The 26,199-nt window shown below is 41.9% G+C and overlaps 1 protein-coding gene across 5 annotated transcripts in view; it reads right to left on the minus strand.

Annotated features, from left to right (window-relative positions):
- mtcl1 (microtubule crosslinking factor 1) overlaps positions 1-26,199 on the minus strand; it is a 177,519-nt gene that overhangs the window by 70,485 nt on the left and 80,835 nt on the right. For 2 of the 5 annotated variants that reach the window (XM_033019841.1, XM_033019845.1), the window contains exons 5-8: positions 18,936-20,216; positions 16,027-16,185; positions 9,157-9,279; positions 2,491-2,721 (exon numbers count right to left, since the gene is read on the minus strand). In XM_033019841.1, the coding sequence (XP_032875732.1) occupies positions 2,491-2,721; positions 9,157-9,279; positions 16,027-16,185; positions 18,936-20,216 (1,794 nt within the window). The remainder of the gene's footprint in view (positions 1-2,490; positions 2,722-9,156; positions 9,280-16,026; positions 16,186-18,935; positions 20,217-26,199) is intronic. The other 3 variants (XM_033019842.1, XM_033019844.1, XM_033019843.1) reach the window with 3 other exon arrangements.

A 26,199-nucleotide genomic window follows, 5' to 3' on the forward strand; every position in this document is an offset into this window, starting at 1 on the left:
AGCATTAAGGACAATCCCAAAATATTTTATAAATACATAAGGGGGAAAAGGGGAAATAGAGAGAGAGAGAGTGGGATCGCTCAGGAATCAAAGCGATCATCTATGTGTGGAGCCACAGGAGATGGGCAAGGTCCTCAATGAGTATTTCTCCTCTGTATTTACCGAGGAGAAAGGTTACTGTCGAAGAAGTACTGAAGGTACTGTCGTGTTTGAAGATAGACAATTCTCCAGGGCCTGATCTGATATATCCGAGGACAATGTGGGAAAATAGAGAGGAAATTGCGGGAGCCCTGGTTGAAATTTACGAGTCATTCTTAAATACAGTATTCCGAAGGATAGGATATACAGGTATTTGGATGGGCAAGGGCTGATTAAGGATAGTCAGCATGGTTTTGTACGTGGGAGGTCGTGTCTTACAAATCTGATTGAATTTTTTGAAGACGTGACCAAAAAGGTTGATGAAGGCAGAGCAGTAGATGTTGTGTACATGCACTTCAGTAAGGCGTTCGACAAGGTTCCGCCTGGTATGCTGCTCTGGAAGGTTGGATCGCATGGGATCCAAGGAGAGATAGCCGAATGGATAGCACAATGGCTCCATGGAAGAAAGTAGAGGGTGATGGTGGAAGGTTGCTTCTCGGACTGGAGGCCGGTGACAAGTGCCTCAGGTGTGCCTCAGGGTTCGATGCTGGGCCTGTTACTGTTTGTCATCTACATCAATGATTTGGATGAGAACATACAGGGCAAGATTAGCAAGTTTGCTGATGATTCAAAAGTCATTGGTTTTGCAGATAGTGAAGATGGTTGTGAACGATTGCAGCAGGATCTGGATCTGGATCGATTGGGCGGATGAATGGTTGATGGAATTTAATACAGAAAAGTGTGAAGTGTTACATTTTGGGAACAAGGGTAGGACCTTCACTGTGAATGTAGGCCTCTTGGTAGTGTTGAGGGATCTAGGAGTACAGGTGCAGGGTTCCTTGAATGTCGAGTCGCAGGTCGATAAGATGGTCAAAAAGGCTTTTTACACATTGGCCTTCATCAGTCAGAGTATTCAGTATAGAAATTGGGAGGTCATGTTGCAGATGTATAAGACATTGTTGAGACCACATCTAGAATATTGTGTTCAGTTCTGGGTACCATGTTATAGGAAAGATATTGTCAAGCTTGAAAGGGTTCACGAAAGATTTACGAGATTGTTGCCAGGCTAGAGGGTGTGAGCTATAGGGGGAGGTTGAGTAGGCTGGGTCTCTATTCCATGGAGCGCAGGAGGATAAGGGGTGATCTTATAGAGGTGTATAAGATCATGAGAGGCACAGAGTCTTTTGCCCAGAGTTGGGGAATCGAGGACCAGAGGACATAGGTTCAAGGTGAAAGGGAAAAGATTTAATAGGAATCCGAGGGGTAACTCACACAAAGGGTGGTGGGTGTATGGAACAAGCTGCCAGAGGAGGTAGTTGAGGCTGGGGCTATCCCATCATTTAAAAAACAGTTAGACAGGTACATGGATGGGACAGGTTTGGAGGGACTTGGACCAAGCGCAGGCAAGTGGGTCTAGGGTATAGTTTGGACATTGTTGGCCGGCGTGGTGAGTTGGGCCGAAGGGCATGTTTCCATACTGTATCACTCTATGACTCTAATGTAATAAAATGCACCGATAGATACTAAAAGTGACCTGTTTTTGAATTTCCACTTCACAATGAAAAACAGACACCAAATTTGATATCACTATTGTATCCAATATATTCTAGCACAAATTTTAAAAGAGTCACACATAACTGGTAAAGTTGCTATCTCATTGTTGCTTCATAAAATTACAATTAGGATTTACATTAGTAAGAGGCATCATTTATTTAAGATCAGATCTAGATTGCATTCACTTTCAAAATCATAATCAGTGATTAGTAATTATCGCCTGTCACCATTCTCTTCCACCTTGCACTGCTATCTCTTACATCATGTAATCTCTTTTGATTTTTGTGCTATCAAAGATCTTTCTTTTTGTTCTATTTCAATTTTATTTGCATCTTAAATCGCATTTTGCCTACATTTTCCTGTGTGTTTTCAAATGTCAGCTGTTTTTCTCTTTCCACAGGTGCTCCCAACATTTTCTGTTTCAGTATCACATTTCTGGCAGAATTTTGCCTTACCACCCGCATGTAGAAAGGGACTAACAATCGTGGCCGTATGATTTAGACTATTCAAAGTCATGGAGTCATTCAGCGTGGAAAAGGTCCTTTGCCCAACTTGCCAACACCAACCAACTTGTCCCATTTACACTAGTTCTACCTGCCTGCATTTGGCACATATCCCTCTAAACCTATCCTATTCATGTACCTCTCTAAATGTTTCTTGAACAGTGTGATATTACCTGCCTCAGCTACCTCCTCTGGTAGCGCGTTCCATACACCCACCACCCTTTGCGTAAAAAATCTACCTCACTTTTGATTCATTAAACTGGAATAAAAGAAAGCACACCCAGAGTGGACCTACCTCAAAAATGTCCTCTCCGCCATACTCTACTTTCTTGCCTTGCCGCCAATGTTTGAGCAACCATTTGAGTTTGACGTAGAAGAGGAAGGTGTTCTGTTTGAACATTCGCATCTCCTGCAGAAGCAGTGTCCTCTCATGACTCCAGGACTTTTGCTCCAGCCTATTCTGCAGGTTGAGGCTTTGCACTTCATAATCTTTCCTGAGCAGGTTCTTCTGGTTTTCCTCCTCAATCTGTCCCATGACAAATAGCAGAACAAAAAAAATATCGTTACTAGTGCTGTAGATTGAGTAAAAACCTAAAGCTTAAGGATGCAATGTAAATGATCCTCAATGTTATTCCACACTTTGGCACACACCTACATCCCCAGAATCACACGCTTACTCAAAATAAACATAATTTATAGATTATTTTCAAACCAAATGTTAATTAAAAATTAATTTAATTAAAAAAGTGGAAGTTATGATAAATAATTAAAAATTAGCATTTAGTTAACTGAGTTTAATTCAGAGGATTGAAAATAGGGACATTTTTACAGATCTTTACACCCAATATCACAAGATCATAAAACATAGGAGCAGATTTAAAACATTTGGCCCATCTAGTCTGCTCTGCTATTTGATTGTGGCTGATCTATTTTTCCATCTGGAACCCATTCTTCTGCCATCTCACCATAACCCTTGACACCCTTACTAATCAAGAGTATGTCAACCTCTGCCTTAAAAATATCCAATACCTTGGCTTCCATATTTCTCTGTGGCAATGAATTCAACAGATTCACCACCCTCTGGCTAAAGATATTCCTCCTCCTCTCCTTGCTATAAGTACATCCTTTTACTCTGAGGCTCCGCCCTCCAAGACTCTATCACTAGTGGAAACATCCTCTCCCCATCCACTCTATCGAGGCCTTTCATCATATCAGCATCTGGCCAGGTACATTCAGGCCACAAGAAGCCCAGGGCACACTGTCTCAACATCATATCCATTTTGGGGATTAAGCAGAGGGCCAAATATATCTGCTGGTCCAAAAGTTGGATATGTTTACAAGTCCTTTACCAATTGTGCATCTCAATGCGTAGGATTTCCCTCCTCCTCCATCAAATCTGGATTAACAATGCCAAAAGGCAGAGATTTGCCAAAGAGGATGTTTCTAGTAGCCAGTTCGACCTGGAAATGAATCTATCCCAAAGTGTGAAAAAGCAGTAATCTGCGTCACCGGAAAGTCCCTATCACTTTCTGTATAATTTACTCCTGTATTCTAACCCATTGCATCACTCGCCATTAATGAGATCTTGAACAAAGTATATAATTATAAATAACACTTTGCAAACATCTAAATATAAGCGTTCAATCACCAATGCCCTTGAGCCAGAATAGAATGCCTCAAGTCATCCTGGCCAGTGACCTCGGCTTGCAAGACTTTAAAGTTCTTTGTTAGAAAAGCATTTGTTAGGTTAATGTCATTATATTGTAGGAATCAAACAACAATTTTAGCGCAAAATAATGATCACATTTCCTCATGGGACCTTATTTATTTTCAAGGTAATTTTAAAAGTCTCCTGATAAATCTGCTTCTACATCCCACATGAAGACAGGGTCTTGCGGCATGGGAGGGAGGGGGAGCCAACAGGCAACAGGCATTCGAATTCAGCATTAATCAAATTAAAAACATGTGCACAGATACATATGTGCACAGTGAACTGTATTTTATTGTATGTTCACCAAAAGCATTGCAAATTAAATTCCTTTATAAGCTGGGTATCCTGATCCCTGGGAGTCTTCAATCCTCTTTTGTTTCTTACCATTGGAGGGAAACAGTTGATTTACCTCTATTTGGTGAATGGAAAGGGTGACATTACTGCGTCCATGGAATTCTCCAGAGAATCTTAGCTCATAGCAACATGACAATTTTTAACCTATATCAGCATGGAAATTCTCTGGCACTGTTTACTGTACATCTATCCAAACTAACAATTTTGGCTACAAATCAATCCTTCCTCAGAAATACTGTAGGACAGACATGAAATTATTTCTCCCTAAGTTGGAAGCCCATACTATGTCTGACTTCTACACAACCCAATTGAAAAGACCTGCTGTAAAATGGTTGTTGTATCTTATTTAACCAACTGTGTAGCAGAGAGGACCATTTACTCGTTGATAAAAACTAATCACTGCCACTTCAGTGTTTCTTCCTGTAGAGCAGAAAATGAGTGGCTTCTAAGCAAATATCTCTTTCAAAAATACGCTTTCAAAAATTACCAGCGAATCAAATTTGACCACTATATTAATGCAAATGTTCCAGATTATAATTAGTTGTTAAGTTAAAAGAAAGCAATTGCTGGGCTTTGAGCTAGTTTTAGCATGGAGCAGATTTCATTCACCGTTGCTTTATCATCAAAGTAAGTCTCCATGAAATTTCAATAATAACATGCATTATTGGATTATCCATGGCTTTTCCACACAGTGCCTATGCCATCCTTGGCTGGCAATTCCAAACAGGGAAATTAAACATAACTTTAATCAGTTTAAACATGGGGCTCAACTCCTTTACCTGGAAAATGGTTATCCTTCTCCCAATTTTTCATGTTACCTCATGTCTCCTTCCCTTCTCTTTTCCCTCAAACAGCCTTCACTCTTCTGTGCCTTACCACAAAGAATTGTTCGCTGATGAGCCCCTCACTCCTCACACCATAGTAATCTGAGACCATGACAGGATCAAGGTCTTTGAGTTTGCTTATTGCCATCCTGATCCAGTAGGAGGACCAAGCGTAGGCTTGGCGATCATTTCGCCGAACACCTCTGCTCGGTCCGCATTAACCAACCTGACCTCCCGGTGGCTCAGCATTTCAACTCCCCCTCCCATTCCGTATCTGCCCTCTCTGTCCAGGGCCTCCTCCACGACCAGAGTGAGCAACACCGGACTACAACAGACCAAGTTATGAGGTGAGAAGATTCTCAAAGTTGGGAAACCACAATCCCAAAGTCATCAATTCCTCATATACTAGCTTAAATTCTAACACCATGTTCAAATGATTCAAATCCTGTAGTCCAAATAGGATATAACACAACGTTGGGAGCTCATCACGTTGACCCACGTGATGAGCTCCCAATCTCTAGTGCATTGTTTGGAGGGAAAGTGCAGTCTAGTATGTTCCTTATAAGAGAGTGGGAGAGACATTTTTCACTTCTGCAAAACTGGAACAGAGACGGCTTCTTCCCAGCTGTTATCAGGCAAGTGAATGGTCCTCTCACCGGCTAGAGGGATGTCCTGACTTCTTGTTTACCTCATTGCAGACCTTGAACTATCTTTAATTGGACTTTATATTGCACTAAATGTACCCTTTATCCTTTATCTGTACACTGCGGTCAGCTTGATTGTAATCACGTATAGTATTTTCTTTGACTGGATAGCACGCAACAAAATGTTTTTCACTGTACACGTGACAATAAACTAAACTGCTTGTTCTGAAAGACAGTTCATGCTTCTTCTTGACTGATCCAATCCGGGATTAATTTTTGGTCTGGGATATTTAAGCACTTGTAAGAGGACATGAATTTCACTTGCTGGGAGAAAGAACACAGGGAGAATACTGAAGCTCACAAGCCAGATAATTTGGCCCAGAGGCTATGTCCTCAGTGTCACAACCAAAGCATCCCGCACACACTCTACACAAGATATACTATTCCCTCAAAACCATCCTGATTTTTAAACCCACCTCTGCTGCTGATTTAAAAATAAAGGATGTAAAGTACTGGAGTAACTCAGTAGGTCAGGCAGCATCCGAGAATGTGGATAGGTGACGTTTTGGGTCAGGACCCTTCTTCAGACTGATTATAAGAGTGGGACCAAAGATCCTATAGACCACTCCTGCTAAATGCAATGGGCTGACGTGTAGTACGCAATGGAGCGGAACGTGGGCCTTTTTTTCATCCATTTCAGTAACCCGACTTTGTAAATCCATCTCGGCGTTGCGGGGGAACAGTTTGTGTGTGTGAGATATAGGGTTAGATTCATAATTCTGTTCAATCATAATTCTGTTAAATTTTGTTAAAGATTAATATGTTAACAAATTATGATTCTGTTAATTGTCTTTTTTAATGTTTTTTTAAAAAGCTTTTCTTTTTAAATGGCTCATGTGCTGTGTTTGAGTTTGAGTTGATTTTTGTATTACTCTTGCACTGTAATTCATCTAATCACACTGTTCACAACTGCGGTATTTGGAAAATAATAGCAATATGAAGATTCCAGTTGCTCTGCTCTTGGAATCTTGGAATGTTCCTTAATGTTTTTTTGTGTCTATGGAATTGTTTTTCAACAATAAAATGGGTCTGGTCTTCCCAATAGCCAGAGAGTGGAATGAGATCTGTCTGTAATGGTGGGGTTATCTAAATTAAGTACTTAACAAAATAAAATTTGTTTTGAGCTAGATTAGAAAACGATGTATAACTTAAGGATGGTTTTATTCAGCGACCAAACAACTGATTAGATTGTGCAGGGAAGAACACACATACACACATATATGTTTAAGAAGGAACGGAAAATCGAACCCGCATCCGCTGAGTTTCTCCAGCACTTTTGTCTACAAACATATATGAATGTGATATAGATGTATATAATCATATAACACACACACATACATATTGTTCCAGATTTGTATATATAATGATAAACTTTATTTCGGACTCAAGGCCCAGACAAGGGGCAACATTACATAAAAATACATTGCAACCTCCCCCGCAACTTTACCCTGGCGTCCCAGCCGTGCTGATCCGGGCCAGACTTCCCACACGCTGTGGAAGGAACATAGGCATCTTTTTGCTTTTTATTGCGAGGCAGAGAGGCAGAAACAAAATGAAGAGAAGATTTTTACCAAAGATCTTTGATTTTTACGAGGATGTTTCCGTAACCGGCTTCCGTCTCCGTACTAGTATCTTTGCTCCGCTATGGTGGACAAAGATGGCGAAGCCGGAAGCCGGTTACGGAAATGGGGCCGAAATTTACCCATGAATCTGCCCATGACCGTACTACGTCTTTTTCGTCGAATGGATTATCTTGCTCGCTATAGGATCTTTGAGTGGGACGGGGAAGAAACTGGGTGAGAGGAGAGGCAGGGCAAAGCATGGCATGTAATAGGTGGACTCAGTCAAGGGAGGATTTTAATAGGCAAGTGGTTGGAACAAAGGAAGGAGATAAGAGCAGAAGGCATGGTAGACTGATTGAAGATTTGCAATTTGTGAAGCCAGAGTAAGGAATGTAGGAGGAGGGAGAGAGGAGAAATAGGTGGGTGTCCAGGTGGAGCACAGGGGAAGGAGTGTTGTGCAGGAGAGAGGGCTTTGGCTGCCCTCTGATTCCTCAGCGAAGCTATCTTTATGTGTGAATCAGTAAAATGTCCAAGCAAAAAACACATATTCTTTCTAGATTAGATCACAGTGAAATACAGAGTCTTTCCTTCACTTAAGGAGTACCAGAAACAATGGTGATGATATTGACCGAACTATGATCGAACAAAATAGCAGTGACCATAGATCAGATTAGCAATTTTATGAAGATAGGAGGAAGGGGGCAAGGATGGAGGATATAGAGGAGGTGAGATGACCACCACATTCTAATGTGTGAAAGTGTTACAGATTTGTTTAGATACCTCCAACTTAGAGATTATTACAATAAAAAAGTAAAAAGGGAGGCACTAGAAGAAAATAATCCAGTGGTAGAAGTGATAGTTAATGCGTATCATCAAAACACATCAAGGATTATTTCTAAACGTTATCATAGTTTAATGGAATGTCAAGCTAAAACTACATTTTATGTAAAATTTAAGTGGGAAAAGGAATTGAACATCACAATCTCAGAAGATGAATGGCATCATATGTGTGTAACACTACAGACATCCACTAATTCACAAACATGGAGAGAATTTAATTGGAAAATATTAATTTGTTTCTTTATTACGCCTAACATAAAAAGCAAGCAAATTCTAAGGCAGCAAACATGCTGGAGGCAATGTGGCCAAACAGACGCAAATCATGCACATATCTTCTGGAGTTGCCAAAAAATAGAACCATTTTGGGACAGTGAATTCAGTATTAAAGGAGGTATTTCAGGATATATAGTCTCCAAGAAGTGTTCCATTTTATACCTGGGTAATATAAATACAGTGGTGCTGGAGGAAGATCATTACTTGGTTAAAATCCTACTCACAGCTGGCAGAAAGGCCATTACAAGAAACTGGCTTGCAGCGGACACACCCAGACTTAGATAATGGTTAGACATAGTACAGGAAATATTTGTGATGGAGAAGATGAAATATTCTCTAAGAGTTTAACAGAAAATGAGAAAAATGAATTAGGTATAGAAATAAAGACATTGTATAATTTTATTGACAATAATGTAAGTTATTGGAAAATGTTTTAATAAGAAAATAGTTCTGTATACTGCATCATTAATTGTAAACTGAACCCCCCCCCCCCCGCTGCATGTTGTATGTTTCACTGCATTGTTGTATGTTTCATTGTTATATTTGTGTTTTATTTGTGTATGTATAAAAGCAATAAAGACTAAAGTGAAAAAAAAGAAAGTATTACAGATTCTAATCTGTAATCTTTTCTGTAAACTGATTTTAGCATCTTGCATTAACCTATAATCCATTTCATAAAATGCTTGAACCCACCTGAAGAATCTTGCTGGTGAATTTTTCGTTTTCATCCTCCCGAAGCTGTCTTTCCTGTTCTAGCCGAACCTGTAGTTCTTGGACAGATAGATTCTGTTCTGGTACAACATGGGGTTCCCTAAGCTGTTTATTTGGAACAAGGGAACATATTCAGTTGAAGCAATATAAATAAAATAAATATTCCTGGAATAGAACCTCTGCTCAAAAGGTTCCTCAGTGGCTGCAGGTTTTTAAAAAGCAATATTAAGTTACAAGTACACAAAATCTATCTGTTCCTCCTCATTTTACTAACTATTTTGTGCTTTCTTGGTCACCCTCCACCCTCCCTATGATCCTGAGCTTTCTTATAAATGCTGTTTTTATCCCCCATTTGTCCTCTTTGGGTCCTGGAAAGAACAGCAAGAAAAAGAGGCCATTTTATCCACAGTGACCATGCTGCTCTTGGGTAGTTTCCAATGTGTTCCACTTCTCTGCCATCTCAGGGATCCATATCCCTTTAACTTTGCTCTCTGTGAAGAACTTGTCCAATTCTGGACAAAAATGTTACTCTTGAATTTGCTTACTCCATAACTCAGACCAATATACTCTGAACCAATTACCCGTATCGGTTTCTTTTGCCAATTATCTTCTATTTATGTTCCCCGCTATGAGCCTTCCTGTGAGATAGAAACCCATTGAAACTATTAAAAACACATCAATTTCAAACACCAGTTTTAATTCTTCTCTTCTGTCTTCCAGGCTGAACAATTTCATCCTGATGGTTCAAGAGGTTCACTCATCACTAGTTTGTCAATAAAAAGAGATGGACAATATATTGTACAAAACATTGGCGACACCACACTTTGGGAGTATGGTGTGCAGTTCTGTTTGCCACACTACAGGAAGAAACCTCCTCCACTGTCAGAGTGAGGGCACATGCAAATTGGAGAAACAGCACCTCATATTTCGCTTGGGGAGCTTACAACCCAGCGGTATGGATATTGATTTCTCTAACTTCCACTAAACCTTGGTTCACTCTTTCTCCTTCCCTCCCCCATCCTAGTCGTCCTACTGGTTTCACTGTCGTCCTGCTTGTCCACTGTTTGTATCCACTCATTATCACCTTCTCTACAGCCAACAATGGACAATTGTGGGCTCCACCTTTCCTTCACATATTTCCAAAAGTAGGTGCTCATAAGCATAGCATTTCACCCTAACAGATATTTTAAAATGTTTTCTATCTACTTTGCAAATATTAAATTCAAGAATCCCACAAATGTTATAATAGCTTTCTCAAATTATACTATTGCCTTCAAAGAATGGTGTGTGCCTCTCCCCTCCTAAAACAATCAATTAGCTCACGTGTAGGAAGGAACTGCAGATACTGGTTTAAACCAAAGATAGACACAAAAAAAGCCAGAGTAACTCAGCAGGTCAGGCAGCATCTCTGGAGAAAAGGTCCAGAACTTTCATTAGACCGAGTTAAGCCTGAAAAAGGGTCTTGACCTGAAACATCACCTATTCCTATTCTCCAAAGATGCTGCCTGACCCGCTGAGTTACTCCAGGTTTTTGTGTCTTCAATTAGCTCATGTTTTCTCTCCTCATTCTTCCATCATTGCACACTTCTGTGTGTATAAACCTCATCTGCTATGTGTCTGTCTGTGTCCGCCTAATGCCTGTTGTAAACAAAGTTGTTTGTCATATTTCCGAGGATGCTATCATTTAAAAATTCTGGACCTATGCCCTGTAAATCCAAATTCTGGTCATTAATACATATCCTTGAGAGAGCCACTTCATATTTCTCTTTATAATGATAAAACAACCACTCACCATTACATTTTTTCCATCTATGTGCTCATGATTCTCATGAGCCCATGAGCTTTCATTTTGACATAGATGTGGGGAATCACCCATGGGTAACAATGGCCACACCTCTGCCTCTTCACAAACGTATGGGCCAGGGTGCATCCACACACACTCCTATAATAGTAATACTAGCCCTGCGGCCCATCTTGCCCACGCTGACCAACATGCCCCATCCACATTAGTTCACCTGCCTCTCCAATGTCTTGTACAACTGAAACATGTCTTCCCAATTTCTACGCACAATAATCTGACTGATGGAGGCCAAAGTGCTGAAAGCTTTCTTTACCAACTTATCTACCTCTGATGCCATTTACAAGGAACAACGTAGCTGCGCTCCTAGATCCCTCTGCTCCAAACATTCCCCGGATCCCAGACAATTTATTTCGTCTCCTTTTTGGCCAAGTACAAAAGGGCAAAGTTAGTCTGAGACACAGTTTATTTAATTGTCTCTGGATGTAGCAAACCTAAGGGCAAAACCGGCTTGGGGGGAGTGCCGTAAGGCGAGGGGGGGGGGGGGGAGGGGGAGAACAATGAAGGGTCTGGCATGGGGGGACCGCCATGAATGAGGGGGGAGTGGAAGAACAAAGGTAGACCTGGCACGGGACACTTTGTAAGCGCTCTTTTTGTGGATCCTGAATTTTATTTACAACCAGCCATTTGCTTGCTCCAAACCGCAGACTAGGGTGGTCAATCCAAGAGTGATTTGCGATGACAGAGAGAGAAAGAAAGACACTATAAAGACTAAAGAGAAATAACTGGTCTCCTTATATCCTGTAACGAAACTGAACTCATTATGACAAGTTAGATTTCCAACCAAATAAATATTTTCTCCACATCTACCAATATTAGATCTTCATTCAGGGATCATTTCTCATACTCAAGGATACTGGAGCTAATTTATCCACAATTTAACCCTTTAAGGCCCAGTATAATTCCTGGCCGACTTGCTGTACCTACTTTGGCCTATTATAAAAATAAAATCCAGAATCGATTAATTTAGTACATAAAATTACTTTGTTAGAGAATATGCTATCAATATGTTTTATATACTTCCAGCCAAAATTGCTCCCATTTCCCTTTGGAAGTTAACTCATCATTCACCGATGAATCAGACTCGTAAGGTCATCAGGACTGAGTTGGTGTTAGCTCAAGGGTTGGAGCTATTTAACTGTTGTGGGGAACTAATTCCTAAAACACCTGCGAATCCCAAAAGCCGCAAACACCATTATTACAGTTTGCTGGGTGCCTGTCACCGCAATGGGATTGAAATCAATCCGCTGGCTCGTTATAGTTTTGTACTGAGTTAAAAGTGAAATCACTGGATTAAAAGAGAAATCATAAGAGACAAGAAGTCAATGTAGATTACATCAAGAATCAAGCCCAGTGATTGCAATTAATACTTTAATAGGATTTAAAAATTAAATGTGCAGTCTTTTCTAAAACCGAACAGTCTCAACTGATCTGCTGACAGAGAGTTGAGAGTTGCTTAAAAAAATCCTTTATCAACTCAAATAATCCTGCCAAAAAATTAAAAATTTTCAAATCAGACATATGTGGAATATGAAAAGGACACTAAGTGCTGGAGTAATGCAGCAGGTTAGGCAGCATCTCTGGAGAACAGATAGGCGACGTTTCGGGTCGGGACCCTTCTTCAAACTGAAACTCAGCGGGTCAGGCAACATCTCTGGAGAACATAAAGACAGTTGACGTTTCGGATCAGATTGAAGGGTTCTGACCCAAAACGTCACCTATCCATGTTCTCCAGAGATGCTGCCTTACCAACTAAGTTAATCCAGCACTTTGCGTCTTTTTTTGTAAACCAACATCTGCAGTTCCTTGTATCTATATGTGGAATATAAATAGAGAAGGGAACAAGATTGCAGATTCCGTTTGGATACAAGGGAGCGATTGGAATGGACTATAATGATTCCATGCAAACAATGATACAGTTGAGGTAGGGTGATGTAAAATCCACCTGGCATATCCCTTTTATCTAGATTATGGGCTACTCTACCACTTCCATACTCCCCATCCACAATCTAAAAAATTCAACAATTTAAGGCAGCTTCTACTAACACCTCCCTTCCCCCATCCCTTTCTCCCTTCTCTTACTTGTCCCCCCCTCACTCCCTTCCCCTGAACCTTGGCTGACCTCACACCAGTTTTTTCCCACCCCCCCTCCACTGAAAGTCCTTCAACTAACTGCACAGTTCTCAACAATATATCCCTCTTAAGCTCACAACTGCTTCTATATCTAACCTTCGTCCAACAATCTGCCTATCAGGGAACTGCCTTGCTTGAGATCTGTTGCCGGTCATGACCTGCCTCTTTTCGCTTATTTCCCCCTACTTTAATCTGTCCGGAGAAAGGGGTCCCTATCCAAAATGTTACCTATTCATTTTCTCTAGAGATGCTGCCTGACCCGCTGAGTTACTGCCGCATTTTGTGACTATCTCTAACCTAAAAGCATTCCTTTAATGATGATCCATGCCAATCTCTGAACATTTAATTCCACTCAGGAGTCCTGTGGATTTTAATTAGTAACTGTTCACGTGGAACTTTATCCAACTTTTCAATGAAGTCAATGTTGTTAGCCAAGCACGACTTTCTTTCCAGACCAGGGCTTTATTTTTAAGATACAACTGGAGCATTTGCTCCATCCTATCGTTCAGGCTTCTATGATGTTAGCAATCACTTCCTTTTTTTTAATATCAGTTTTTAAATCTCGTGGGGGTTACTACAAATGAGTAGCGATTCTATAATTTAAATATAAATTAGCAAATAGTAAGACACTTGGATAGTGACACTTGGACATGGACAAAATATGGGCAAATGGGATAGATACACTGGGCCATAGGACTGACTCTATGTTGTATGACTCTATAAGTGCTCAGTGCATATAATAAACCTCTTATGTAATAAACCACTCATGTGGCCATTTCTTATTCTTCGGCCCCCTTTGGTCATGGCTGACCATGGGTGTCTCCAGGGTGCTATTCCCTACATGGGAATGTGCGTGACTTTGTTTAACCTGGGGAGACTGGTGCACAGACAGGGTCAGGATCCAATGGCATGGGGTCCAAGAAGACCGGAGACCCTCTTCTGCTGCAGCCTTCATCCGCCTTCCCAGCCGTTGTGACGCTCCACTAAGGTCAACCATCATCCTCCGCCTTCTCCACCGTTGAGGACTTAGTTGGATTGCTCTTTGTCAGAGACCTCCCCCTCGACCTTACCGCCATTGGTGGCCCTACCAGGAGCATAGCTCCAGACGCTCTCAGGATCTCCACCCCGACAAGGTGACAATCCACAGAGAAGCATGTGGCAATACAAGTCTAAAATATCCCAAAACAAAGAACATAAAACTGAAGGGTGAGAAACCTTGCACAAATTAGACTATGGCATGTGATTGGGACACTGCCTTGCTAATTATAAATTTCATAGATCAAAACGTTTTTAAAAAACAACCTGATATCAGATATGGAAAAAAATCTATATCTATGAATTTAAGCTACAAATGTACAAGACACCACCTCAAATTATGATTGAGAACTAAAAAGACTGCAGAGTGAGCAAACTCCGCACCCCCACAGGCGACATTCCGTTATCTTTCACAGGTTTCAGTCTCTACATTTTGTGGTCATATGCAATTTTCCCTTTGGTTGTAGATTCATGATGTTCAGCTCTTTCCCCAGAGGCAACAAACCCAATACTTTGGCTGTAAGGAAAATATATTGGGCATATGCCTCAATAATCCCACTCCTTCAGTAGGCAAAGTACAATTCGGTGGAATCTAACGCACCAACAAAAAAGTGGGTTCAGTAAGCAATATGTCAAAAGATAACCATAGCAAAACTAGTAGGAAATTCATAAATGCACATGCTTTCATTGTTTAACCACAGTCCAGTGTGCTGCACAGATAACACTTTGAGAACTACAAATGAAAAGAGATTCTCCATTGTAGTAGTCTTGCTGATTGAGAGTCAAAAATAATGGGCCTGTCCCACTTGGGCGACTTTTTAGACGACTGCAGGGGACTATGCAGTCGCCACACGGTCACCACATGTTCGCCGGTGGTTACCGGGGAGTCGCCTTCATGGTCGTGAGGAGTTCCCACATTCTGGGAACTAGTCGTGGCCTCATTATGGTCGCCGCAAATATTTCAACATGTTGAAATATTAGTGTCGACTCGAATGAAGCCGCCATGGAGAGTAGCGAGAATTCTCGTGCCATAGGTGAGTCGCCAGGAGGTCCTGGTGGGTTGCCAGGAGGTCGAAGGTTCTCGTAGGTTCTTGTAGGTTCTAACCGGTGCTGACCGGTGAATTTCATTGGCTCATTGGGGAAACAAATGTAAGCAGTAGTTTTCAGAACCAAGGTTTTAAACAACCGGTAATGTTAAATGTCCGCCGAACTTCACAGTCGTGTATCTCTGGCTTCTTAAAAGTTGTCTGGCTTCTTAAAAGTTGTCTCCACTCCTTCTCCCTCCTTCTCCCCCTTTCTCCCATCTTCTCCCCCCACCCCCCTCTTTTACAGGACTTACTGTACACTGTGCTTAGCCATCTTAATTACAGCACCAACCTTCCTGTTCATCGCAGTGTGTGTCTCCTTCACCTTGGCTTTTCACTGTGTGAATTTCAGACAGTGCTCCCCCCACTTGTCCTGTCCCCCGCCTGCGATGTGTTTGTGTGTGTGTGTGTATGTGTATGTGTGTTCCACTCTTTGACAGTCGCCGATCCAGTTGCCAGTTTTACAGGTGACTGCCAGCAACTTGACAGTCGTGGTGATGTAGCCCAGAAGCCAATTTAATATCTTCTTATATTTTTAACTAAAATTCGGCTTCATCAGTGGGACAGGCCCATAGTTGGCAAAGCAAGCCTTAATCAACAATCTCAAGTGTTCATCTCGGGCATCATAGGAATATAACCTCATTCCCTCTAAATGAGAGGTCAGTTTTGCAATTCCCTGATTACTCAAGAACGGTTCTTAAGTTCATGAAGTGCATGCTAAATGCTAACATTGTTTATTACCTCTGGACTGAAGCAGTTCTTGCTTTCCGTTCCATAGATTTTGTAGTCTCCGTCAGATTTGCGGCTTTGGTCCATCACACCTCGATTTTGAAGGTTCTCTTGTTCCTGTGTATGTTCGGGGACTAGCTGCCATGCTGGCTGATCCCTCAGTTTGGACTGCTGAGTGCATGGACGATTTAACAAAAACGACAAAGAACAGAGGGGGAAATAAAAAATAACAAAAATGGATATAGTAGACGACTAAAAAACTACAAGACAAAGAAAAGCGTGAAAAGAAAAAACAACTTAAACACAGTGGCATAAGAGAGTGATGAAAACAGAACCAAAATGAGAATGAGCAAAATGATGGGCTGAAACATCTGAAAAGAAAAAAGAGAAAGAGAGGAAAAAAGAATGCAAACACTGGTTATGAGGCGCATGCAATGATGGATGATTCAAACCAACGGCAAGCTTACGGATCATGAAAGATTTTTGGTACAAGGTTTGCCTATTCTCACAGGAGATGTGCAGAAAGCAGCATCCAGTGGCATTTTATGCTGCAAGCAATTGCCATTCACAAATTATTAGGCTGCCTTTCTGAGGAGACTATGAGCCCTTTGTCTAGAGGAGCAGGGAAGTTTCCATTCATAGTGGGCTCATCTTATGTGTTTCTCTGGATCATTTGGTGAATTGTTTCTCTTAAACAGCCTCTCATAGTCCATAATTCAGCTCATGACTGAATTCAAGAGGTCTGATGACATTATGTTTGGGACCACAACTCTTAATTAATAAGTAAACCCACATGCTACAGAATCATAATTGTTGATGGTATCAATAAGTGAATAATATTGTTTTTGTCATAATAGTAATATATGTTAATATAATTTTACATGGGGTATTGCATCATTAAATTACCCAACGTAAAAATCCATGAAACATTTTCCTGCTAAATATCATCAAGAATAAATTTCATGATGTCTCCAATGGGTATCAGTGGGTCCTGTGGCTCATTGATAAAATGGTGATGGTTGATATCTGAATTTTGCTATGGAAGGCAGTGAAGATAATAAGCTCCAATGTATTCACAATCAATACATCATCAATGGTTATTGATTTGGTAGCAAACAAAATAATTAAAGCAGGAGTGGGCATCAATGGGAGGAGGGATGATTTTCTTCAGTGCTAGTACCCAAAAGCTGGTGGACTTTGACCTGCCTACAACAACAACACTCAAAGCTCCAGTCATCCATACTGATAATCCATTTTCAATTCTCCTTGGACTACCACAAATCAAACTCCTTACCATTTAAATGTATAAATTAGTTAAAATATTAATTATGCTTTGGTATAACATCAATTTGCCATGAGTACAATTAAAAGCTCCGCCTGAGATTTCTAATCCTAACTTCCAATCTTTCCCCATGATCCCACCCCAAGTAAACATACAAAAGCGTAGAGGTGAAGGGTTGAGAAAACAAAGGGAATATAACAGGGTGGAGATCCAGAGAGATTGGATGACACGTGGTCTAAAAAGGGCGGTGAAGGCCTGTTCACTTGCAACTTATCGATCTCAAGGAAGGGAGTATTGTGAGCAGTTTTGGGCTCCATATCTGAGGAAGGGGCCTGTTTCTGTGCGGTATGACTATCACTTACAAACATGTCATTTGTTCACTCAATCGCATGACCTTCTCTGCAATTTAATAAATTGATTCCTAGTTTTTCTCAGTTCAGATGAAATATCACTAAACTATACTTCCTTCTCCCTCCACAAATGCTACTGAACCATCCGAGTATTTTATGTTTATATTTCCGATTTCTGCAATTACTCTTTTGCTCTTCCCATGCCACAGTGCCACAGTGCCACATTGCCCCAGAGAGATGTCGGACTGAATGGAATCTGAAGAAGGGTCTCGACCCGAAACGTCACCTATTCCTTCGCTCCATAGATGCTGCCTCACCCGCTGAGTTTCTCCAGCATTTTTGTCTACCTTCAGACTGAATGGAGCTCTTCACTGAGACCAGCATTAGGTTGGAATCTTACACCCATCATTCATAACTTTTGCCGTACTAAAATGAAAAGGAAAATCGCGAGGGACCAACGCAGCAACTGAATTTGTATCTATTTTGTACATGAAGTGAGTTTTTAAAACATATAGTAAAACTAAAAAAATTTAAAATTAGGTTATTACTTTTTTCAAAACAATTTAGAACTTGATTGGAGTCTTGTTTGTCTTTGCAAATCATATGTTAACATCACAGTTTAGGAGAATCAAATGTCTCGCCCTACAAAAGAAGAATTATGAACAGGAGCTGGTTATATTTTCTCATTCGGTTGGCTCCAAAATTCACCAAGTTTATCGCTGTCTTTCTGCCTCATTGCCATTTTCCTGCACTGTCCTATCGAGAAGTCTATCAACCTCACTCTTTAATGCAGTCAATGACTGAGCCTCCACAGACCTCTGGGAAAAGAACTCCACAGGTCCACCATCCAATGAAGATTTCTCATCACTTCAGTCCTAAATGGTCCACTGCTTATCCTGGGCCTGTGACCCTTGGTCTAGACTCTTCAGCCAAAGGGAACATCCTCCCTGCATCTCCCTCCAATCCCATAAAGAATTTTGCAAATTTCAATTAGATCTCTTCATCAAACTCCAGAGAATACTGCCCAACAAAACTGGCCAACCTTCACATGGGCAAACCAGGCTAGTGTTTAGAAACCTCTCTGATAGCTTTTCCCAATTTGTTTGAAGCATCACATCATAATTCATGAGCTGACTTCAGAATGCCTTTAGTTGATGTTTTAGTGCAGCTTGGCTTTAAGCTTAGTAAAGAAGCAAAACAAAAAAAAAAAGAGGTTATTTTAGTTCAAAGGCAATAGCAGAAGCAGCAGCAGCAGAAGCGTGTGCCTGGAAGCAAGAAGGTTGGCGAACCTGGAAGTCGGTGACCAGCTCCTTCCCCAACGTGCCAACCGGAGAGTCCCGAGACATGGAGGTGACCGTGGAGAGGAAGCTTGTAGACTCGGTCAGGTTGGGCATGGGCGACAGTTCATCCATTTGATCCCGCAGCCCTTCGCCGAGGTGGTCGACGCTGTCCATGAAGGCGTGCAGCTCAGAGCGGAACGCCTTCATCCTGGTGCTGATGGTGTCTAGAAGCTCGGGTTCTCCGTCTTCGCCGGCCCGGTCAGGCCCAGCGCTGGTCACCATCAGCCTGGCGTCGTAGATGAGGCTGTCGGTGTCGGTGATGAGTCGCTGCACAGTGCGGCCCAGGCGCTCAGCCTCCCGCTTGATGCCCACCAGTGACTCAGTGTCTTCCCGCTTCCTCAGCAGCTCCAGGCTGCAGCCCGGCGTCTTCTCGCACACTTCTTCCGAGTCGCTCTCGCCGCCCACCGGGCCTTCGCGCTTGGGCTGAGGGACGGGCGGGCGGCCATCTTCGCCGTCGCTCTCCTTCTTGCCCGGGTCGCTGTCGGCGTCACTGTCGCGGGGGCTGGCGGCACGGAAGCCCAGGTGCGAGGCCAGGTCGCAGCGCTGCACGTTGGAGATGAGCACACGGTTCTCGTACTGCAGCTTCATCACTTTGCCGCTCAGCTCGTTGATCTGTAGCCGTGCCGCTTTCAGCTCCTCCTGCAGCAACCCTCCTGCCCCGCCGCCACCTCCTCCTCCCTCCGCACAGCCCATCTCCGGGTGGCCGGGCCCACCCTTCAGCACGTTCAGCTCGTCGATCAGCTCCCGGTTGTGGTCTTCGATCTCGCCGATGGAGCGTCGAAGCAGCTCGGCCTCCTCCTCCACGAACTGTAGGTGTCGGCTCAGCTCGCAGGACGACTCCGCAGAGTCAGCGAAAGGTGAGCCGGGCAGGCACTGTTGGTGTTGTTCGCGGCTCAGGCCGTCCCTGTCATGCTGGCACCTCAGGTCGTCCATCTCGGCCTTCAGGCCTCTGTTCTCCACCTCCAGCTCCACGATCTTCCTGCCCAGAATGTTGGCCTCCTCCTCCACCAGCTTCAGTCGCAGCTTCAGCTCGGCTTCCCTGGTGCTGGGCGGTCCCCCCGCCTCGCAGGTCGGCAGCGGGCTGTCCACGTCGCCGTAGATGGACCTGTACTTCTGCAGCTCGTGATCCAGCTCGTCCTTCTCCCTCCCCAACTTGGCCATTTTCTTGCGCATCAAGGAGCCTTCCTCCTTCGCAAACTGGAGCTGGCACTTGAGGTCAGCGCTGTCTTCCTGCATTTAGAGAAATCAACAGGTTATTAGCAGTCACCGTGCACTCCATCCCAAAATTATTCAAAAGATTGGAGAGGAAAGCCGAATGCACAGTTTCTCGAGTAAAACAAGAAAAGTGCTAGAAAAATGAGCGAGTAAGGCAGCTTCTGCGAAGTGAAATGAACAGGCCATTGTCCATCAGTCTAGTCCCAACCAAAAACATCCTCTGTCTATTTCCCTCCCCAGATGCTGCCTGACCCGCACAGTTCCTCCAGCACTTTGTTTTCTTTACCCTAGATTCCAGCATCTGCAGTCTCTTGTGCCTTTATTTTACTGCAGAGTTTCATCTCTTTTTTTGAACAAAAATCTGACCAGTGTTTCCTGAAAGCGTACTGGGACGGTCATCTGTGGACTCTTATACAAGTCTAAAGGTTGGTTATAAATCAATACAATCTTAACCAAAGTTAGAAATAAATTATATCATACGTGGACCAAGAAGGGCAATTCAAAGAATAGCCTAGTGGTGCGGCAGTAGAGTTACAATACCAGAGACCTGGGTTCGATTTTGACTACTGGTGATGTCCGTACAGAGGTTGTAAGTTCTCCCTGTGTCCACAGGATATTCTCCGGGTGCTCCGGTTTCCTCCCACATTTCACAGACGTTTGTAGGTTAATTGGTTACTGTAAATTGTCCCTAGTGTGTAGGATAGAACTAGTGTATGGGTGATCACTGGTCAGCACGGATTCGCTTGGCCGAAGGGCTCTTTTAATTTGCATTTCAAATACCCGAAGCACTTAAAGGTGCTTTCTAAATGAAACCCTGGGAGAGACATAATTCAGTTACTGAAAGCATTTTATGTATTCATTAGGATTTTAAATATCTGACTTGGATACTTGATTTGATCAATAAATATTAGAACAACAGAACATGCCAATACGCTTTACAGCCAATTCAATCCACAACGTATCATTGTAAATCCAGAATAAATCCATTCCCATTTGAACCACTGTTCCTTGTTCACGCTTTACATTAAAGGAATTGACAGGAACAATTTAAGCTTTTTTAGGGCATTTTCTATTTAAATTAACTTTGTGATAATTAAAAATCAAAATGCCTCAGTCAATGATCCCCTCCCACGAGCCAGCGGATATAAATAATGTGACCAATTGCTCTAAAACGGTGCATTTATGCAATACTTTTAACACGTGTTTCCAGAAACACTATTCGACCAAAACAAAACTTTAGGCTATATTTGTGGCTGATAAATAATGCTATCAGTGGGGGCTTAACTTGAGCTAATTAATTGAAAAGTAAACCAGTGCAAGGCAGCCATTTTGGATTGAAAAAATTGCAATGCGCTAATTGAATTATTCAAAATTTAGTAAGAAAAATATTAGAGACCAGCCTTAAAAAAAGTTGTTGGTTAGCTGTCCTGGAAATGTTGTCCTTACCACGCCATTGTTTCCCAGCTCCATAGGCTGTAGTGTATGTACACAAATGAGGTACAATAACAGTATGTTTGTGTTGCATTTGCAGGGCTCAATGGATAGCAAGCAGGTATATCAATCCTGTGTTATTTTTTTCTCGCTACCTAGCCTGTGGGTTGAAATCAAAAAGGCGTTTTCTTTTGACATGCTGGAAACAGATGCCACCATAGTAGGAGAAAGCAGAAATTGCACAAACATTATTTCACACCTCAGGTAGGGCAGGCGTAAGCAAAGTCTTGGAGCAAGTTTTAATGAGGTTGGTCCTTCTTTTATTCTGTGTGCAGAAGATCTGAAGATCTGATGTAGCGTCTCCAGCAGATAACTTATGCATCAACTGAGGTTAACGGTGACTGTGACGTAACAACGTTCCATTTCCACCAGACAAGGAAAGTGAACGATGGAGGGGAAATTAATGGGAAAAATTGTTGTCGGCAAGCGCGAATGACTGCCCTTTATGTGGTGCCTTTCACATTTTGTTCAGGAGACCGTAAAGAAGTTTAGAGGCAGTGGAGTACTAAAGAAGTACATTAATTGTGGATATACTGCAGAAAATGAGCACACAGCAAAACTATACCCGATACATTACCAAAGCCCAATATAGATATATCAACAATTCTCTTCATTTGCATCTCTATGTTTCTTGCAATGAAGTCCAACATGTCATTTGCCTTCCCAATCCTTACATTGACAGTGGCAAGTTGCAGACAGGCTATTTACACTTTATACTGTCAATATTTATATTTGTTTGTGTATATATATATATATATATACACACAAACAAATATAAATATTTACAGTATAAAGTGTAAATAGCCTGTCTGCAATATATATATATAATATAATATATTATATATATATATATATATATATATATATATATATATATATATATATATATATATATATATGTATATATAGAGTGAGTTATATGACTTCTGAACATTCCAAAAACTTTTATAACCAATGAAATACTTTCAAACTGGTCATTTTTGCAATATTGTGCAGAAGCTTAAAGTCAAACTATAAAAGTTCAAATTATAGCACAGCTATTGACCCAGGCAGACTTTGTTTTTATCATAAAACAGGAACAGGCCCTACGACCCACAATATCTGTACGAAACACGATGCCAAGTTAATTTCCTCTGCCTGGACATGATCCATATCCCTCCATTCCTTGCCTTTCCATGAGTCAAGAGAGAGTCAAAAATGTTTTATTGTCATATGTTCCGAAACAGAACACTGAAATTCTCACTATCAGCAAAAGCCACATGCTCAGCCAAAAGCCTCTTAAACACCGATATTGTATCTTCTTCCACCACCATTCACAAAGTTAATTTGTACCAACCCCCCTTCCATTGACTCCATCTGCACTTCCAGCATCTGCAGTTCTTTCTTAAACATTCCATCTGCACTTCAAGTTGCCTCAGCAAGACCACCAGCATAATCAAGGACCAGTCTCACCCTGGTCACTCCCTTTCTCCCCTATCCCATCAGGTAAAGGGTAGTCACTCCCTTTCTCCCCTATCCCATCAGGTAAAGGGTACAGAAGTTTGAAAATGCATACCTCCAGATTATAGACACTAGACAATAGACAATAGGTGCAGGAGGAAGCCATTCAGCCCTTAGAGCCAGCACCGCCATTCACTGAGATCATGGCTGATCATCCACATTCCGTACCCCTTCCTGCCTTCTCCCCATATCCCCTTGCTATCTTTATATCCAGAGAATTGGCCCCCACTGCCTTCTGAGGCAGAGAATTCCACAGATTCACAACTCTCTGGGTAAAGAAGTTTTCCCTCATCTCCGCTCTAAATAGCCTACCCCTTATTCTTAAAATGTAGCCCCTGGTTCTGGACTTCCCCCAACATCGGGAACATGTTTCCTGCCTCTAGAGTGTCCAATCCCTTAATAATCTTATATGTTTCAATAAGATCCCCTCTCATCGTTCTAAACTCCAGAGTATACAAGCCCAGCCTCTCCATCCTAACCTACGCTGCACTCCCTCAATAGCAAGAATGTCCTCCCTCAAATTTGAAGATCAAAACTGCACACAATACTCCAGGTGAGGTCTCACTAGGGCCCCGTGCAGAAGGACCTCTTTGCTCCTATACTCAACTACTCTTGTTGTAAAGGCCAACATGCCATTAGCTTTCTTCACTTCATTGCCTGCTGTACCTGCATGCTTACTTTAATTGACTGATGAACAAGGACCCCCAGATCTCATTGTACTTCCCCTTTTCTCAACTTGACACCATTCAGATAATAATCTGCCTTCCTGTTTTTGCCACCAAAGTGGATAACCTCACAATTATACACATTAAACTTCATCTGCCATGCATCCGCCCACTCATCCAACCTGTCCAAGTCACCCTGCATCCTCATAGCATCCTCCTCACAGTTCACACTGCCACCCAGCTTTGTGTCATCTGCAAATTTGCTAATGTTACTTTGAATCCCTTCATCTAAATCATTGATGTATATTGTAAATAACTGTGCTCCCAGCACCGAGCCTTGCGGTACCCCACTAGTCACTGCCTGCCATTCTGAAAGGGACCCGTTAATCCCTACTCTTTGTTTTCTGTCTGCCAACCAATTTTCTATTCATGTCAGCACTCTAACCCCAATATCATGTGCTCTAATTTTGCCCACTAATCTCCTATGTGGGACCTTATCAAAAGCTTTCTGAAAGTCGAGATTCACTACGTCCACTGGCTCACCCTTGTCCATTCTCCTAGTTACATCTTCAAAATATTCCAGAAGATTAGTCTAGCATGAATTCCCCTTTCTTCCCAGAATGTAATCAGGCAAATGAACAGTCCTCTCATCAGCTGGAGTGCAGTCCTGACCTTCCATCTCCCTCTCTGGGGACCTTTGAACAGTCTTTAGTCAGATTATATCTTGAACTAAATGTTGTGCCCTTTATCCTTCATCTGGGCATTGTGGACGGCTTGATTGTAATCATGCATAGCCTTTTCTTTGACCGGATGACACGCAAACAAAAGCTTTCCACTGTACCTTGGTACACGTGACAATAATAAACTAAACTAAACTACAAACATCCTTTACTTTTACAATGCATCCAGAATTGCAAACCCATTATCTAATTACTCAATTTCTGATTGAAATTGGTCATTGCAGAAGTTCAATGGGGGTTCAAATCGGGTTGTTGACATTGTACTTGGCTTCAGACTGGAAGGGCACTTTAAAAAGATATCAATGGCTCAGCTGATTTTAAAGTTGGCAGATTTGCTGAGCCAGGGTGCTTATGACTGACGGGCAGGATCACTGGAGGAACTTGTAGCTTGGCATTAAAGAGGCAGCTATGAGAGAGTTCTCTTAAGGACTGTCAGGCAGCTGTGAGCAAGGCAGCTGACACTGTGGATTCAGATAAGCAGGTGGACATGGCAGGGCTTGCCAGCGACATACAGTAATTTGGACACGTAATTGTCCTGTAATTTAAGTTTAGAAAGCTGTCAATGAAGGAAAAAACTAAATTCATTAACCATACACGCTACCACAGTCTTAAAAGCAGACTCCTTCTCCTTTGCAATTTTTCGGGGTGTGTGATGCTGTTGTGTGATTTCAAAAATACAATCAAGGCACAGTGCAACAAACAGCAGCCAAAATCCTTGCTTTTTTCCCCCTCTGACAACTGCGCAATCAACTTTATTAATTGACAGGATGTCGGCACTATTGCCGACGCCAGGAAAAGAATTCCCATCACTAATTACCCTTGAACTGAGTCATTTGTTCAGTCATTGCCAAGGATAATGAAGAGACAACCACATTGCTGGGGACCAGCACTAACAGCTAGGCCAGAGTGGGCAATGACAACCATTTGTATTAGACCTAATGGGTTGAATTTTAATACCTCAGTTGATTTGGCAAATATATAAAGGCTCCAATTCTGGCTCCATTGTAAAAGTAAAGGACGTTTGTAGTTTAGTTTATTATTGTCACATGTGCCGAGGTACAGTGAAAAGCTTTTGTTTGTGTGTTATCCAGTCAAAGAAAAGATTTTACATGATTACAATCAAATCGTCCACAGAGCACAGATGAAGGATAAAGGGTACAACATTTGGTGCAAGATAAAGTCCAATTGAAGATAGTTTATACAAAGATAAATAGATAATACAATTCTGGCTCCATTGTAAACTAAACAATGTTTAACATTCTGAAGTCACTAACAAATTGGAATGTCTTTTGCCTAATAACCAAAGCTTTATATTAACGTGATATTAGGTAATAGATTCATAGGGTCACACAACATGGGAACAGGCCCTTTGGTCCAACTTGCCCACACTGACCAACATGCCTCATCCACACCAATTCCACCTGCCTGCGTTTGGCCCACATCCCTCTAAACCTATCCTATCCATGAACCTGTCCAAATGTTTCTTAACCGTTGTGAAGTACCAGCCACAACTACCATTTCCGGCAGCTCGTTCTATACGCCCACCACACTTTGTGTAAAAAAGGAACCCTTCAAGTCACTATTAAGTTTTTCTCCCCTCAC

The sequence above is a fragment of the Amblyraja radiata genome, chromosome 4 (assembly GCF_010909765.2).
Source record: "Amblyraja radiata isolate CabotCenter1 chromosome 4, sAmbRad1.1.pri, whole genome shotgun sequence".
Lineage (NCBI taxonomy): Eukaryota > Metazoa > Chordata > Chondrichthyes > Rajiformes > Rajidae > Amblyraja > Amblyraja radiata.